At 47.8% G+C, this 19,089-nt stretch overlaps 1 protein-coding gene across 1 annotated transcript in view; it reads left to right on the top strand.

The window, feature by feature from the left end:
- Positions 1-19,089, top strand: part of c1h18orf63 (chromosome 1 C18orf63 homolog) — a 102,420-nt gene that overhangs the window by 5,720 nt on the left and 77,611 nt on the right. The window contains exon 3 of the mRNA XM_070879166.1: positions 9,418-9,490. Within this exon, the coding sequence (XP_070735267.1) occupies positions 9,418-9,490 (73 nt within the window). The remainder of the gene's footprint in view (positions 1-9,417; positions 9,491-19,089) is intronic.

The following is a 19,089-nucleotide window of genomic DNA, read 5'->3' as shown; positions in this document are numbered from 1 at the left end:
GTTCCAGATGGTCATTACCTAGCAATTAGGTGGTGCAAATGGTGTCTGCAACTTGTTAGTCCAAGTCTGGATGTTATCCAGATTCTTCTGTAGGCTGACATGGATTGCTTCATTGTTGGAGAAGTTGTAAGTAAATCTCAATGCTAGAATTGTCAGTGAACATCCCACTCCTGACCTCATGGTAGAGGGAAGGTAATTGATAAGGCAGCTAAAGATGTTAGGCTGAGGATGCTTCCCTGACTAACTCCTGCAGTGATGTTCTGGCGCTGTGATAATTGGCCACTATTCATCAAAACTGTCTTCCATTGAGTCAGGTGTGACTCCAGCCACTGGAGGGTTTTCCCTTTGAACCTCATTGACTTTAGTTTTCCTTGGTGCCATACTCGGTCGAATTCTGCGTTAATATCGAGGATAGCTACACTTACCTCTCCTCTGGCATTCAGTTCTTGCGTCCATGACTATGGTGACACATGTTTACATCATTTCTCTGGGGTTCTTTATTTTCTAAATCACTTCAACTTGCTACCTCTTTTCCATCTTTAGAAACTTCCTCAAAACTCTATGGGCCCAAGTTTCCACACGATAAAAAACGGGTGCCCCTCCGAGCTGGGCGCCCGTTTTTCGCGCCTAAAACGGCGCCTAAAAAAAAAATTGCGATTCTGGAGCGTTCTGCAGCTCCTTGTCTGCTGGCGCGGCGCCCAGAGGGGCGGAGCCTACACTCGCGCCGATTTTGTAAGTGGGAGGGGGCGGGTACTATTTAAATTAGTTTTATTCCTGCCGGCAACGCTGCGCGTGCGCGTTGGAGCATTCGCGCATGCTCAGTGTGAAAAAAACATTGGCACTCGGCCATTTTTGTAGTTCTTTGCAGCTGTTTAATTTTTGAACATTTTTTTAATAAAAGCACATTGCCATCAGCACATCAGCACTTGCAGCCTTCTCACTGTCTCCTTCCCCCCCCCACCCCCCGCGGGAAGAACGGGCGCCTCCTCTTCCCTCCCCCCCCGCGGGAAGAACGGGCCCCCCCCCCCCCAGCGGGAAAGAGCGGGCGTCTCCTCTCCCCTCCCCCCCCCCCCCCCCCCGCGGGAAAGAACGGGCGCCTCCTCCCCCCCCGCGGGAAAGAACGGGCGCCTCCTCCTCCCCCCCGCCCCCCCGCGGGAAGAACGGGCGCCTCAGGCTGACTGCAGCATTCTACGTGCCTGAAGCACTTTCACACAGGTAGGAAGATGGTTTATTTAATCTTTTCTTTGCTTATAAATGTTTATTCAGGTTGGATTTATTTGTATAATAGTTGTAGAAGTATAAATAAGGATTTATTGTAGAATTTAATGACTTCCCCTCCCCCCCCCACCTCGTTCTGGACGCCTAATTTGTAACCTGCGCCTGATTTTTTAATGTGTAGAACAGTTTTTTTCAGTTCTACAAAAATCGTCACTTGCTCCATTCTAACTTAGTTTGGAGTATGTTTTCACTGTGGAAACTTTGAAATCAGGCATCAGTGGCCGGACACGCCCCCTTTTGAAGAAAACATTCTGTTCCAAAGTAGAACTGTTCTACCTGACTAGAACTGCAGAAAAAAAAATGTGGAGAATTGCGATTTCTAAGATAGTCCGTTCTCCACCAGTTGCTCCTAAAAATCAGGCGCAAATCATGTGGAAACTTGGGCCCAATGTTTTTGACTGTGTCTTTGGTTACCGTCTGTAACTTGTCCTGTTTCCTGCAGTGTCCATTGCTCTTCCTTTAAAGTAACTTGTTGCATTTTGTTATATAATTTGTAATTTCTGGCATTCTTCTGCAATAAACTATGAGAGCTAAATGGGGTTATGCAGCGCAGATTTCTTAGGTGTTGCGCTCAAAAATAGAGTCCGGGATGCATATGCATACTTTTGATGGGATGTGTGCTGGACAGCAACTTGGTAAAAAGGTTTGTGCACGCACATGTAATGATTGCTGGCAGCATGCAAAGCAGACAGATTATGATGTGAATCAGTGTGCAACACTGATTTGATGCCAGCACTGCTATTTTCCAACTCCACACTCCAACTAAAGCCCCGTCTTAACCTCGCACAGCTGATCACGACATTAAACTGAATGAAGGCCCCTCCACCAGCGCTATTTAAAGGGATCATGAACTACTTACAGGTTAGTTGCTGGATTATTTCTTCTGGTGACTGATGCAATTGCACATGTTCTTAGAGCTTTCCGATACTTGGCTAAAGTTTGAATAATCTACAGGAAATGGTCTGGCTGGTGCTGAAGTACTTTCCTGTTCATTTAAAAGCTTGTGCTGAAACCAGTTGCTTCCAGACATGGATGGCCCAGCACAGCAAGTCAAAGGCTGGTCAAAGGCTGGTTACTGGGCGCCAAGGGTTATCCACTAATGACATGGCTCATGACTCTGGTCCGGAACCCACATATATGTGCATAACAGGCCGACAATGCTGTGACAAGGAACATTATAGAGCTCACCATTGGCATCTTCATTCAACGCTTCCACTGCCTGGGATGCTCTGGAGGAGCCCTGCAATACTCAGCTGAGCAGGTCAAAAGACTTTTTATAGTATGCGGCATGCTGCAGAACTTCGACATTATGAGGGAAAAGCTCTTGCCACCACCTGTTAGGCGAGAAGCTGAGGAGGAGGAGAAAATGGAGGGGCACGAAGTGGAACAGGAAGTGGAGCAGCAGGAAAAGGAAGAGAGACTACAACATAGACAGCATCTTTCAGCCCAGATTCTACGTGATTAAATAATTCATAAGTGATGCCAGTAACCTCAACCATGTCTCCCCATTCACCAACAGTCCCACATTCCTAACCTTTCCTGCTTCACTGGCCCTCGCATCGTCCTCTATCAGTGTAAGTCTCTGAGCTGGTGGCTGCAAGTTTAAGATCGAGTGATGTTGTCTCTTCATCTTCATTGTCTTCTTCCTCTTCCTCTAACTGGGAAGGTTCCAGTTTTGGGGTATCAGAGATGACAAAAGGACAATGGTTGGTTGTGGTAAGGGGAGAGGAGAAAGTAAGAAATGAGTGCTTACACCATCTGCTGCTTGTGAGTCAGAAGAGATTGTGGAATGAGAGAAGGAGGACTAGGTATGCAGATATGCTCATCATTGATCCCTCCAGTCCCACCAGTGGCCACAGCCCCAGTAATGCCTCTTCCCATAATGGCCAGCACTGTCTCCTCCATGGAGGTTAAAACATGCAGACATACTTGTCCTCCTCCAGTTCTTTCTTACTGCCTCTTGTTAATGCGCCACCTTCTCCTGCAAGGAAGAGGGAAGTGTGTCAGAGCTGTGAGCTGTGGGTTGAAGCAGGCTGGGGAGCGGAAGGAGCAGCGTGGTGGCCTGGCCCAGCAGGCTGAGCTGTGGGTTGAAGCAGGCTGGGGAGCGGAAGGAGCAGCGTGGTAGCCTGGCCCAGCAGGCTGAGCGGCCCCTGGCCTGCGAGCACCATCGGAGCAGGACGGGGAGCGGAAGGAGCAGCGTGGTGACATACCACTCCAGGGAGCAGCACATGCTGGAGCAGGAGAGCAACGGCAGTGAAGAGGGTCACTGATTGAAGCGTGGGCAGGTATAGCAGGAGCAGCAAGGTCGGGACACAGGAGCGGCGAGTGATTGCAGAGCGATGTGATCGGGGCCCAGGAGAGGTGCGAGGCGAGGGCCCCGGGGCAGCATGGGCCAGCCCAAACTGCAATATGTGTGCGCACTAGGCCAGTGCAGCAGAGCTGGTCTCCAGTTGTCTTGGTTAATCCTTGCCACTGGACCAAGACCGAGCTCTGTCAGGCCCGTGTGGTGGCTGGTGTGCAATGGCCACCACACGTTAAAAATTCCACGCACAGGCATCTTCCACCCTTCAAGATTTAGTTCGGGACCTGGAATTTTAGATCCTTCATTGAAACACCTGTGAACTTTTTGACATGGAAGCAAGTCATCCTCGATTCGAGAGACTGCCTATGATGAGGGTGCAAAGCTTGCAACAGTGCTAAGTGTATGAGGGTGAGGTGAAGCATATGAATTGAAGGGTTGTGTACTGATTAATAGAGATTGTTGGTAAATGGGTGCTGGGGGAAATGATTTGAGCAGAGAATGAGGCTAGTACTGTAGTTGGTAGGATATGCCATTTGAAGATGAACTTGCTCACTTTGACAATTCGTGTAAGATCATTAAACTGCTTCCTGCACTGCATCCATGTTCTTGGACCAAAACTGATATTGACCTCTGCAGCTACTTCTTCCCACTAACTCTTGAGCATATGTCTGGAGGGCCTCCTGTCCCCCCCCCCCCCCCCAACCTGTGGATGCATGACGTCTCTCCTTCTCTCCATTTCTTGCACCAAGACTTCTAGTGCCGTGTCTGAATACCTTGGTTCTCGCTCTCTCATCTGTTCAGCCATTCTTCAGAATATCACAGCCCAGATTCACTTTTCAAAAAACTTCTACCACTTTTTGGCAGCCACAATGCACCTTGCCTTTAAAAGGTGCAGGCTCCCTTTAAGTAGCGCTAGCCATTCACGATATTGGGCTCCCTGCTGATGTGTGCATCATGTGCAATGAACATCGTGGGTCACGCTGGCTGCATGCAACCATCATTTAAAACAGCAGGGAGCAGACACGTTTGTGGGGGTTATTCAATTTAACCCCCAATCTGTGCAACAATGTTGTAGCCCTATCTCCATCCCACACTCCCTTCTAATACAGTTCTTCGCTGGAAGTAGGAGATCATGAATTTACCCATATACCTTTTTCCCAGACAACAGTTTATTGTTTCCTTCCACTTTGGCCGCTTTTGCTGTCCCCATCTGGGGAGCATCAATGCTGCCAGTTTTCCTGCCCTAGCTACTGCCCTGCTTGATATCAATTAATTTAACACAGACTGGTGGTTCATCGTAGGATCTGTGACCCCAAGTTTCCACATGATTTGCTCCTGATTTTTAGGAGCAACTGGTGTAGAACAGAGTATCTTAGAAATCGGAATTCTCGTCATTTAGTTTGCTCCAGTTCTAGTCAGTTAGAACAGTTTCACTTTGGAACAGAATTTATTTTTCAAAAGTGGGCGTGTCCGGCCACTTACGCCTGATTTCAAAGTTTCGTGAGTGAAAACTTACTCCAAACTAACTTAGAATGGAGTAAGTGAAGATTTTTGTATGCTCGAAAAAACCTTGTCTACACTTTAGAAAATCAGGCGTAGGTTACAAATCAGGCGTAGGGAATGGTGGGGGGGGGGGTGTTTAAAGGGAAGTTTACAAACATTAAACACTTCAGTTTTACAAATAAAGAGCCATCATAAATAATAAATGATAAATACATCAATAAATCAACCAATAAATCAATCAAAAAAAATTAATAAGAAATAATTTTTTTTAAAAATCAATAAATAAAACATTTTCTACTTACCGACTGCAGCACCGGGAGCCCTCCAACAGCGTGCTGGGATGCCCCCCTCAGCGTGTCTCTGTCAGTGTCTCTATCTCTCTGTCTGTCTGTGTGTCTGTCAGTGTCTGTGTTTCTGACAGCGAGGGGAGGGGGAGGAGGGGGGGTAGAGGGAGAGAGGGGGGGAGCAGAGGGAGGGAAGGGGGAGGGATGGGGGAGAAGGGGGAGGGGTGGAGAAGGGGGAGGGATGGGGAGAAGGGGGAGGGATGGGGGATAAAGGGGAGAAGGGGGGAGAAAGGAGATGGGGTGGGAAAGGAGATGGGGGAAAGGTCTTGGGGGAGGGAAGGAGATGGGGGAGAAGGAGATTGGGGTGGGGGAAGGAGATGTGGGGGGAGGAGATTGGGGGGGGAAGGAGATTGGGGGGGGAAGGAGATTGGGGGGGGTGGTGGGAGAGAAGGGGGAGGGAGGCTGAACGGGCCGGGCCCTTGACTTCGGGCAGGGCCCGTCCCCAGCACCAGATTTACAGGTAGGTGGCATTGGGTCGGGTTGGGGGGGGTGGGGGGGTGGTGGGAGGGAGGTCGGTTCGGTTCAGGTCAGGGGGAGGGGGGGAAGGGAGGGAGGGAGAGGGAGGTCAGGTCAGGGAGAGGGAGGTCAGGTCGAGGGGAGGGAGGTCAGGTCGTATCCAGTCCGGGGGCGGGGCAGGGGGGGAGTGGGTGTTGGTCCGGTCCGGAGGTAGGGGGGGGAGGGAGTGGGTGTCCGGTCCGGGGGCGGGGGGAGCGGGTGTCGGGTCCAGTCCGGGGGCGGGGGGCGGGGGGAGCGGGTGTCGGGTCCAGTCCGGGAGCGGGGGGAGGGAGGGGGGCGAGCGAGTGTCGGGTCCGGTCCGGGTGGGGGGCGGGGGGCGAATGTCGGGTCCGGTCCGGAGGCGGGAAGCGGGAGTCGAGTCGGGTCGGGAGGAAGCAGGAGCTGGCCGTGGGAGGAGCCTTATTCACGCAGCCCCAGTGAGGCCATTCAGCCAGGGCTAGGGGCTGCGTGCTTCGGGCCCCTCCCACACGGTTTTGGGCGCCTGGAGCTACTGCACTTGCGTGCCCACTGTAATGCACATGTGCATAGGTCCCGGCACTGTTTTCAGTGCAGGGACCTGGCTCCGCCCCCTACAGCTCCTGCTGCGCTGCGCCAAGGGCCAGAGGACCTGCAGGGAGGTGGAGAATACGGAGGGTTTTTTTTGGCGCACTTTGTGGCGCGAAAAACGGGCGTCCAGGTCGGGACTGCGCCGTTCTAGGCGCGGCTCGAAACTTGGGCACCGTATGTCTAAGCAGCTGAGCCATGAGAGAAGTCCCCATACACATGTACTTGTGGAGCTCTGCATGCCTGTGTGGAACTATGTATATTGGTTGTAGGTGGAATTTCCAACTTCACAAAAAAGTATCAATGTATTGGATTAGTGCATTTGACCTCTGCGACCTGGGTTCAAATCCAGAGCAAATTGTTTGGAAGATGGTCTTTTCTGACTATACTGGCCCTAAATTAATAGTTTGGACAGCCTCGATCTAGTCTCTAATAGGAATGAGCTCACAGCTCAAAAATGCCATTAATTTGAGGCTAATTGATAATGTGCTGCAGAGATGCCACAAGTTAGCTAATGCTTTTTCTGAGACTGGCAGGGACCAATGGCAGTTTTACATTGATGTTTGATTTTTAAGCTTGCGCTTCCTGATCTGGGAGTGCTTGTTGCTCTCAGCGGATGGCCAAAATGTGAAGTGTTCCATTGCCCAACACTATTCTTGATGAATACATGGTAAATGTTTTCAAAAGAAATTGCATTCTAGAATAAAGAGTTGATAAGGTAGTCAGCTCTTTGCCACAGTTGGAAACTTCAAGACGCTCAGGAAACATAGTTTAGAAAGACAGCTTTGTACTGCTGGACATTATACTGTGGCCAATGCACCATGCTAGTGGTGCAAGATCACCTTTTTAAGGTAAAGATCATATTGCACTGATGCCAGTCACACAGAGCCCAAAAAAGCAATGGCCAACACCCATTTTGCAAATGCACATCATTATCAGGGTGTGGAAGTCTTCAAGTCTACTCTTAATAATATCTGCTTTGAGCCGATATATAAACTGTACATAAGAATAATTATGACTGCAGTTTTATTTGAGCGCCCACACAGTTAGCTCTGAAGAGGAGGCCCATTGCAGAGGGACTATCTCTATTTGCTGCTCCAGTTTTTAAAGTCATGCAATGGTCAAATACTGCAAGGGGACTGAAGTTACTACTGCCTTTTCTGCTGCAAAAATGCTGGCACATTAACGGCAGCCAGCGGCCCTTCATTGGCTTGCAGGTCCCCAACATTCCAGTTCCCTACCAAAAAGGCACTTTCACTTGTGATGCATTCCTTTCTGGGAGTGCCACAAAAATATTTAGCTAAACTGACTGTCCATTATTGCATATGCAGTATCTGATCAGTATTGATCGTCACTGCTATGCCAGGACCACATTATTGGCCCCACAGTTTGATTGAGCCATCAGTATGTTACAGATCTTGAGGAAAAGTAGAAAAAAATTAATCCTGATCAGAGATACAGAGGGAGAAATTTGGTCATGCCTCTGTTGTGGTGTTGTCCCGGGTGGAGCGGTAAATTTTGCGCTGGCAAATGGTTTGTGTCTGCCGCTACAAAATTCATCAGCTGGGCCCTGAGTGTGGGGCAGGGTGCTAAGGGAGGCATTGCACACCTCTTTTAGGGCGCTAGGCTGGTTGATCAAGGGAAAATCCCGAGCTAAACAACTGGCCTGGGAGCGCTCTAGGAGAGCCCTCGGGGGGAAAAAAAACGCAAAACATTCCCAATACATAACTCACGCCACTACAACATAAATCGCAAAAAAATAAAAATAAAAAACAATCACACTTACCTGAGGCCGACATTACTTACCTCACTGCGGTTGCTACAACTCGGACCGCCAGCCTCCACAGGTGTTCCCAGCGCTATGGGTCGGGCGTGATCCAAATATCGAGTCGGTGTCGCAACCAGGGGCAATGCACACTGGCTCGCCATTTCCGGAACCAGCACCGAATGTCGCAGCAGGCTGCTGGAAGCTGGCCGCCCGCCTGTAAGTACTTACCGCCGCCGTTGCTGCCTCTCTGGGACGCTTACAGGGGCAGCAGAAGACTGAAAATCCAGCTCACAATGTTTTACAATGGTATTTGGTAGAAGATTAAAAACACGGCGTAGGTTCTCATTGAATGACTCTGCCATACTGAGGCAATCAGAAGCAAATGGAAGTGTATTGAAAACAATGAAACCATGGCCAAAGAAGAATGCAAAGTAGTATTTCACTGAAGTGATCTGTTTGAACACATGGTGGTGCAAAATGCCACCAAGAAAATTTGCTATTTTGCAGTGTAACAGTAACTCAGTTATAGTCTTAACACTCTTGTAAAATTTTCCCTAGGCGCTTTTAATTTTGTAGTTCTGATTTTGGGAGAGTGACACTTCTCTCTCTCCTCCCTGCCGCCCCCCGCCCCACAGCCACTGTTGCATCTACATTCACACCTGGCATATTCTCCATCAGATATTGGTCAGAGGAACTGGCTATTCTGACAATAGATCACAAAGTCCAGAAGGAAGTAGGTCTCCGCTGCTGTTGGAACAACCCAAGTCAGGACATTTATATTTCCCGATTCCGCGAATGACGGGAGAATGCATGATGTGTGCATCAACTGCACTTTTAAAATGTAACAGCAGCTTATGAATGTTGTAAAGATTTGCACTACTTTGCTACCCCAGTCCATGTGGGAATGTCACACACAAATCCTTTCAAGCCGATTTCCTCTCTGTGGATCACTATCAATGTTATTTCCTTACTATTTGCTGTTTTATAAAATGTAGTCTGCAGTGATCTTTTACTATAACAATTGAACTGTAGGGTTGTGAAATTTAAGAGTGCTACTTCTACAGACCTAATTGGATAACTAATGTGCATTCTTTTTAAATAGCCATTTTCTCAAAAACAATGACAAGATACCCAGGGAAGTAAGCCCCTTTTTATTCTTACAGAGAACTGGTGTTTCTTTATCCAGAGGTTCTTGCTTCTCCAGGAGACTATAAAGAAATTATAGTGGTAATGTCAGTGAGTATGATTTTTAATACGAGTATTACTGTTGATGGATTGAGAGGACTGCATATGAGTATTTAATATAATAGATCTGCGGTAATTACATAACATGGGTTAAAATGAAAATGACGACCTGTAAAGCTGTATATTTGTCAACTGAAACTTGAAAAATTGATTGTACCAGCAGGAAAATTTAACTTAACAGTAAAGTAAATACATTGAAATAAAGCGTATTAGTTATTAATTTTACATTTCTGTGAAACGCCTTGGGACATTTGTCTACATTAAAGGCGCTATATAAATGCAAGTTGTTGTTGAAGAGAGTACCTTTTTCTATTTCTCTCCTTAAAGGCAGTGGGACTGAATTTAGTCTCATGGTGGAAGTAGCAGGAGGCAGGTGTAGTAAGATGAGCACTTGCCTGAGTTGATGACTGCTGACCCTGCCCAAGTTCAGCCAGATTATACATATTGTGGGCAAGCAATAGGCGGGAATGTACTTCTGATTGGCAAATTGCTCATTAGTGGTCAAGTTGCAGGTCTTAAAGGTTTGCAGCAGTTTAAAGGGCTGCTGTTGCAAGAGTGGGTAAAGCTGAATAAGAATGATGTCACTCTGCAGCCATGTCAACCAGCAGTCACGAGAGCAGTAGTGTAGAAAATGGCTGTAGAAATGTGATTAGAGTAAGCATGGATGAGGAGGGAGAATCTCTTTCCCGCCGACGGTCGTCGTATGTTAGGCAGAAGATGCCGACCCATGTAAAAGCAAACATCATTATTCCTTGGACTTGACTGCAGTGCTGCAAAAAATGTAATGATCTCAGCAAGTGTGCCAAGGTGGGTGCCCTAATGAATCCTTGCATTAATATAATAGATTAAATATGAATGCTTCCTTTTCCACCACTTCCTCTCATTTCTGTCTTGCATTATCTTGAAAGCTTCTAATGGTTGCCCAAAATGCACCAATAAGATTTCTCTGCGCCTCCTTTCTTGCTAAAAGCTCCTTTCCTTACATCCTGAATTGCAGTTTCCCCTGCCAGATCGTTCAATCTTCTGTATCAGCATGATGCCTGTTCTTTATTCAGGTCCACCAGCAGGTGAAGCTGCAGAGGAGCACAGACCCCAACCCCAGTCCTCTTCCACCATAAAAAATGGCACATCAAGAAATGGAGGAAGTGGTGGAAAAGGAAGCAGAAGGCCAGGTGCCACAGTGTAGTGGCTATGATACTGGAGTAGCAACCCAGAGGTTGTGAGTTTATATCCTACCATAGCAAGTTATGAAACTGAATACAAAAATCTAGCAATTTGCTGTACATGTAAAGGCTCTGGAAGACAAAAGAAAGGGAATTAGTCGAGGCAAAGTCACAATTTTGACAATCACCATACTCAGTCTTCTCATTGTTCAGTTATTGATGAAATAAAGTCAGCATGTGTGTGTCAGAGATATTTGTACTACTGTCACCAGCTATCTGTGAGCTCCCTGCCTCTCCATCTCTGAGAGGGATGCAGATGCGACATTTCCAGGGCCGCCTCCTCTGTTTCAGAGAGGTGGACTATTTGTGGCGGGCCACCTCCAGTCCTGACCCTCTCCCTTGCAATTTGCACTCTCTTCTCCTACAAGGAGAGACAACACATACCTGTGAGTGAATGAAGGTGAGGAATTTGCAGTGGATTCGGTGAGGTTGACTGAGACACTTACATCACATTGAATCAGGATTGGAGCGAGTGTCAATGGTGGATGGATAAATGGGGAGGTGATGAAGTGCATAGAAAGTGAAGGCTGGGTACTCCTGAAAGTTGAGTGGGTGTGAGGAGTGATGTGATGGAGAACAATTAGCAAGACAGTGAAAGGGGATGGGAGCGAGGGCTTAAAGCGCAAGTTGTAGTTGAATCAGCAAATGACTTTTCCTGACCTGGTTAGGTCATTAATCACTTCCTATATTGCACCAAGACCTGGACATAACGCTCCTGCCGTTCATCTCCTCAGCTACTTCCAACTATGCCTTCTAGGTGAGAAAAGCAGGTTTCTTGCTCTCAATGCTCGAGAAAAGTATGTCGCTCCACCTCATGACTGCCCCCAGCAGTGATTCCAGCAGTAATTAAATCTGGGTCCTGCATTTTCTGTATGTCCAGCATTCATTTTGAATACCACCAATTTCCATTTGTGCAGTGTCTGTTTAAATGCAGCTGAGATCGTGTCATGCGGTCATGCATCACCTCCGCTGCGCAGCTTGGAGATGCGAAACGCGGAAGTTAATTTAATTGCAATTGCAAATTCTGATCCGCTGAGTTGACTTCCTGGTTTCCCTCACGCAGTTCCACTCCACTGCTTGGAAACTGCTTTATATTAATATCGGGGTTCTTATTTTCACAACAACCTTCCCTGATTATCTTGGAATTCATAAACAAACAAATAACTGGCTTGCTTTCTCTTTTTTCATATATATTAAGTTGCACACGTGTCATCTGCAGTATGGCTGGATCATATGAGATAAATCCTGATATCTTCCAAGGAGCTAGGAGAATCTCAGGCTAATATCAGGAGCTCCATAAGTCTCTGGTGACTGTTGTAATTGAATGATTCAATAAAAGAAAGCTATGAATTAGAGAATTATGGATCTTTGTCTAACATTAAGGCCGAGAAGTTCCATTGTGCCCCGTTTGGGGCAAGTAACATCCGCAGGGCGGGACTTTTTGCGTCAGGTGCGGAAGTCCCACCCCACTCTCGAAATTGGGGTTACCATCCCTGAGAGGAACTGGAGCACAAAACAACGCGATCCACTTCCCCTGTGGGGTGCTAACGGGGCAGTCGGGAGCGGGGCGCATAGCGCTACCATGTAGCAGGGGTTCTCCCCTTCATTTAATGGGAGGGCCCAAGGTGTCAACTCTATGGGGCCCTAACTGGACCACAGGGGAGCGGGGTGCCTTGCCACCAGCCCGGCACTCAACCAGGCCAATTTTTGTTCGGGGGCGAAAACAGGGCACTGAGCACGGAGCAGGGCGCTACTGGTTACCGCCGCCGCTAAAACTCCCGTGGAATTTAGCGGGAGTCGTTAGCGGTGCCGTGCCTGGCGGAAAGCTACTTGCATTCCTTTTGTGACCCCAATTTCTCCCCTTAAGTGTGGAGGAAATCAAACTGGGCATTTTAAGAACTTGGAAGGTAGGGGCAGTCAACAGGGTTTAATGTTAAAAGATTATGCTTTACAAAATTATTAAGATTCTTTGAGCAGGTGATTAAATTGGAGAATGGAAATATCCAGTGAAAATAATATACTTCCACTTGCAGAAGGTACTTAACAAGGTTTAGCAGGGAGTAGTCTGAAGAAAATAATGATGCATTAAATTAATGGAAAATTAGCAACTGGATGGAAAGTAGTTTGGCGATAGAAAGCAGGAGGTGCGATAAATTGAAAAGAACCTGCCTGAGGAGTAGTGACGAACTGAGATTCGTAAAGGTCTACCTGGTTTCATTTTTAGTAAATTATATTGACGAGGACATCTTTAGCTGCTCACAGGCAGCTCATGCTCCCAAAGATACCCTTATCGATATAATTTATGATATAATTACTCCAAACTACTTTCCTTCCAGTTGCTAATTTGTCATTAACTTAATGCACCATTGTTTTCTGCAGCCTCCTCCCTGCTAAATCTTGTCAACTAATGTTTGGACGTGCCATGCTACAGCCTCGCCTGCTGCTGGACTGGCTTTCTGATGTGCCCCTAACCTAACTTTAGCTGTCTTGTTGCCACTCTTGGACAGTGTGTCTCATTTTAAATTGAACTTTACTTTTGGAGATGGAGAATTTTGAAGTAAATATAATGTAATCACCAACACTTGGTAAGTTAAGTGAACACAACTGCATTTTAGAAAAGGCAGAGGGTGAAGGTCCTAACTTCAAGCTGAAGATGCATGCATGTGGCACATTGAGATGCTTCTTCTTCTTAAGCAGTCCCCTGGAATCAAGGATGACTTGCTTCCACACTATCACGAGTTTAAGGTGACTGATGAGTCTGATGCGGGATTTACAGATTCTGTCACAGGTGGGACGCAGGTGGTGTTTGAATGGACGGATGGGTGGGGTACTTGGTTTGTCATATGCTCCTTCCGCTGTTTGTACTTGGCTTCTGCGTGCACCCGACAAAGAGACTCGAAGTGTTCGGTACCTTCTTGGATGCTTCTCTTCCATTTTGAGCGGTCTTGGGCTAGAGATTCCCAAGAGTTGGTGGGGCTGTTACATTTTTTCAAGCTTTGAGGGTGTTTTTGAAGCATTTTCTCTGCCCTCTTGGGTCTCGCTTGCCATGGCGGAGCTCAGAGTATATGCTTGGTTTGGTAGTCTTGTATCAGGCATGCGGACAATGTGGCCTGTCCATTGGAGCTGGTTGAGCGTGATCAATGCCTCTGTTATATATGTATACTTGTATTTACTCTGTACAGCCACCAGAGGGCTCGTCCCCTGGAGTCCCAAGGGATCCCATAATCCCGAGGCTTCACAGGTTGGAGAGACACTCTGGAGACCTGCAATAAAAGACTAAAGTCATACTTTACTTTGAGCTCTCAGTGTTCAGTCTGACTCTTTCTCCATACACAACAACTGGCGACGAGATACAGATAGCGAACCAAAGATGCAGAGAACAGTGGGCATCCTGGAGAAGTTCTCGGAGGGAGATGATTGGGAAACTTTTATGGAGCGACTCGACCAATACTTCGTAGCCAACGAGATAAATGGGGAAGAGAGCGCTGTCAAATGAAGGGAGATCCTCCTCACCGTCTGTGGGGCACCAACGTATGGCCTCATGAAGAATCTGCTCACTCCAGCGAAACCCACTGAGAAATCATATACCGATTTGTGCACATTGGTCCGAGAGCATTTGAACTCGAAGGAAAGCGTTCTAATGGAGAGGTACCGGTTCTACACCTACAAAAGGTCTGAAGGCCAGGAAGTTATGTCGCCGAGCTAAGACGCCTTGCAGGACATTGCGAATTTGAAGGACATTTGGAGCACATGCTCGGAGACTTTTTCATACTTGGCATTGGCCACGAAACCATACTTCGCAAACCTTTGACTGTAGAAACCCCAACCTTGAGTAAGGCCATAGTGATAGCCCAGTGACAATACGAAGCAAATCTCTCAGCACACAAGTGCTGCTACAAGTACTGTGAACAAAGCGATGTTGTTTTTGAATCGTAACGTACAGGGCAGGTCACACATACCTGCAGCTACACATCCGCAGATGTCTCAGAGTCCACCATCATGGGTGATGAATGCAAGGCCATTAACACCTTGTTGGTGCTGAGGGGTTGATCATCGTTTCCATTCATGCCGATTCAAAGAGTACGTTTGCAAGGACTATGGAACAATGGGACACCTCCAACAAGTGTGCAGGTGAGTTGCAAAGCCTGTTAAATCTGCAAACCACCATGTTGCAGAGGAGGACAGATCCACAGAGGATCACGATAACCAGAGCCTCAGATCGAGGAGGCAGAGGTACATGGGATGCACACATTCACCACGAATTGTCCCCCGATATTGCTGAATGTTGAACTAAATGGACTCCCGGTGTCAATGGAGCTGGACATGGGCGTGAGCCAGTCCATCATGGGCAAAAAGACTTTTGAAAGGTTGTGGTGCCTCAAGGCCGGTCTTAACTCCAGTTCGCACGAAACTAAGAACTTACACGAAAGAACTAATTCCTGTAATCGGCAGTGCTACCGTAAAGGTCTCTTACGATGGAGCGGTGCACAAGCTATCACTCTGGGCGGTACCGGCGATGGTCCCACGCTGTTCGGCAGGAACTGGCTGGGAAAGATACACAGGAAGTTGGACGACGTCCGAGCGCTATCGCTCGCTGACGACACTTCGTATGTCCAGGTCTTAAACAAATTTCCTTCGCTGTTCGAACCAGGCATCGAGAAATTCCAAGGAGCAAAAGTGCAGATCCACCTAATTCCGGGGGCACGACCCGTCCATCACAAGGCGGGAGCAGTACCGTACATGATGAGAGAAAGAGTAGAGATTGAGCTAGACTGACTGCAAAGAGAGGGCATCATTTCACCGATCGAGTTCAACGCGTGGGCCAGTCCTATCGTCCCAGTCCTCAAGGGAGACGGCACCGTCAGAATCTGTGGTGATTACATAGTAACTATCAATCGTTTCTCCCTGCAGGATCAATACCCACTACCAAAGGCCGACGACCTCTTTGCTACGCTGGTGGGAGGAAAGACCTTCACGAAGCTGGATCTGACTTCAGCCGACATGATGCAGGTACTGGAGCAATCATCGAAGGCCCTCACATGCATCAACACGCACAAAGGTATTTTTGTTTAGAACAGATGCTCGTTTGGAATCCGATCAGCGGCGGCAATATTCCAGAGAAACATGGAAAGCTTACTGAAGTCGGTCCCGCACACCGTGGTCTTCCAGGACGACATTTTGGTCACAGGTCGGAAAACAGTCGGGCATCTGCAGAACCTGGAGGAGGTTCTTAGTCGACTCAACCACATGGGGCTCAGGTTAAAATGCTCGAAATGCATTTTCCATGCACCTGAAGTGGAGTTTCTGGGAAGGAGAATTGCGGTGGACAGCACCAGGCCCACCAATGCGAAGACGGATGCAATCGAGAACACACCGAGGCCACAGAATGTGACAGAGCTGCAGTCATTTCTGGGACTCCTGAGCTACTTTGGTAACTTCTTACTGGGTCTCAGCACACTGTTAGAACCACTGTATGTCTTACTATGAAAAGGGGACGAATGGATTTGGGGCAAAAGCCAAGAAAATACCTTTGTAACAGTGAGAATATTGTTATGCTCAAACAAATTGCTTGTGTTGTATGATCCATGTAAGCGTTTGGTACTAGCATGTGATGCGTCGTCATATGGCGTCGGGTGTGTATTGCAACAAGCTAATGATTTCAGGAAACTGCAACCAGTTGCTTATGCATCCAGGAGTCTGTCTAAGGCTGAGAGAGCCTACAGCATGATTGAGAAAGAAGCGTTATGGGGTAAAGAAAATGCATCAATACCTGTTTGGGCTAAAATTCGAATTGGAAACTGACCGTAAGCCACTTATAGCCCTGTTCTCCGAGAGTAAAGGGATAAATACCAACGCATCGGCCCACATCCAGAGATGGTCGCTCACGTCGTCCGCATACAACTATGCCATCCGCCACAGGCCAGGCACAGAAAACTGCGCCGATGCTCTCAGTAGGCTGCCATTGCCCACCATGGGGGTGGAAATGGTACAGCCCGCAGATCTAGCCATGGTTATGGAAGCATTTGAGAGTGAGCAATCACCCGTCACTGCCCACCAGATCAAAACCTGGACTAGTCAGGACTCCTTATTGTCTCTAGTCAAAAGCTGTGTGCTTCATGGGAGCTGGTCCAGTGTCCTAGTGGAAATGCAGGAAGAGATAAAGCCGCTCCAGCAGTGCAAAGATGAAATGTCTATACAGGCAGACTGCCTTCTGTGGGGCAACCAAGTAGTGGTCCCAAAGAAAGGCAGAGATACCTTCATCAGTGACCTCCACAGTACCCACCCAGGCATCGTAATGATGAAAGCGACAGCCAGATCCCACGTGTGGTGGTCCGATATCGATGCGGACTTAGAGTCCTGCGTTCACAGATGTAATACATGCTCACAGTTAAGCAATGTACCCAGGGAGGCACCGCTAAGTTTATGGTCTTGGCCCTCCAAACCGTGGTCTAGGGCACACATCGACTATGCAGGCTTGTTCTTGGGTAAAATGTTCCTTGTGGTTGCAGACGCGTACTCCAAGTGGATTAAATGTGAGATATTGTCGGCTAGCATGTCCGCTGCCACTACTGAAAGCCTGCGGGCCATGTTTGCCACACACGGCCTACCCGATGTCCTGGTGAATGACAATGGACCATGTTTTACCAGTGCTGAGTTCAAAGAATTCATGACCCGCAACGGGACCAAACATGTCATATCTGCCCCGTTTAAACCAGCGTCCAATGGTCAGGCAGAGAGAGCAGTGCAAACCATCAAGCAAGGCTTGAAGAGGGCAACTGAAGGCTCACTGCAGTCTTGCTTAGCTACCACACGAGACCCCACTTGCTCACTGGGATCCCACCTAATGAACTGCTCATGAAAAGAGCACTTAAGACAAGGCTCTCATTAGTTCACCCTGATCTATATGAACAGGTAGAGAGCTGGCGGCTTCAACAAAGTGCATACCATGATAACGCAAATGTGTCACGCGAGATTGAAATCAATGATCCTGTATTTGTATTAAATTATGGACAAGGTCCCAAGTGGCTTCCCGGCACTGTCGTGGCCAGAGAGGGGAGCAAGGTGTTTCGGGTCAAACTTTCAAATGGACTCATTCACCGGAAACACTTGGACCAGATCAAACTCAGATTCACGGACTATCCTGAGCAACCCACCTTGGACCCTATCTTTTTTGATCCCCCAACATACACACCAGTGGCAACCAGCACCACGGTTGACCACAAAGCAGAACCCATCATCCACAGCAGCCCAGCAGGGCTCAACACACCAAGCAGCCCAGCAAGGCCAGCTGCATAGCAGCCCAGCGAGGGCCCAACAAATGATTCAACATTACCAGCTTTCACACCGAGATGATCAACCAGGGCATGAAGGGCCCTAGATCAACACATTGTAAATAGTTCCACTATTGATTTTGGGGCGGGGAGGGGAGGGGCGGGGTTGGGGGGAGTGTTGTTATATATGTGTACTTGTAGTTACTCTGTACAGCCACCGGAGGGCTCATCCCCTGGAGTGCCAATCCCTTGGGAGCACAGGTATTTGAGGAGGCTTCACAGGTTGGAGAGGCACTCTAGAGACCTACAATAAAAGACTACAGTCACATTTTAATTTCAGCTCACCCTGTTCAGTCTAACTCTTTTTCCATACACAACAGCCTCGATGCTGGGGATGTTGGTCTGAGAGAGAACAGTGATGCCTAGCTGTTGGGTGAAAACCCCGAGGTAGAAATAAATCTACTCCGAGACTACGTTAGAGAGTTGAAAACGCACACAGTTTATTAATACAAGATACCAGGGGAGTTGTATGTAGGTCCCTTAACCAGGCAACAACTCAATTTGTGTTTACAAAAAATGAGTATTTAAAGTCGTAAACCGCAAATGTCACATGTCACTGCTTCTACATCTGGCATTGCAAAAAGCGTCTACACAACAAGTTTTTTTCGTCTTTGGCCGGCTTACTTCCTTATCTTCAGCCAGCGTCTGGTGTGATTGGTTTCTTTCTTGCCCAGCGTCTTGTGACCTTTTCGCAATTGCTTATCTCATTCTGTCATATAGTACATTTTCTAAAGCACAGCAATTTCGCACTAACGCTATTAACCCTTCAACCCCTCATTTGGCCAAAATTTTTCATATACAAAATTCTAGGCCAACGTATACCCGGCCTTCATGCAGAAATTGATGATGTGATCTGCTGGTTCCTGAGCCCCGGTATCTCCACTCCGGGGTCCAGGTTTCCATCTCCTGTTGCACCTCATTCTGCTGCTGGTAAAACCTCATCATATAGGTGTTTTGAGCGTGTGTACGCCTTCTGAGACACCGCTAGGTTCTCGTAGTTTGGGGGCGGTTCGGTTACAGGTCTGCTCGATGGTAA

This window comes from Pristiophorus japonicus, chromosome 1, assembly GCF_044704955.1.
Source record: "Pristiophorus japonicus isolate sPriJap1 chromosome 1, sPriJap1.hap1, whole genome shotgun sequence".
In the NCBI taxonomy this organism is placed as follows: Eukaryota; Metazoa; Chordata; class Chondrichthyes; family Pristiophoridae; genus Pristiophorus; species Pristiophorus japonicus.
The sequence above is the reverse complement of the archived record's forward strand: the minus strand, read 5'-3'. Positions and strand labels throughout refer to the sequence as shown.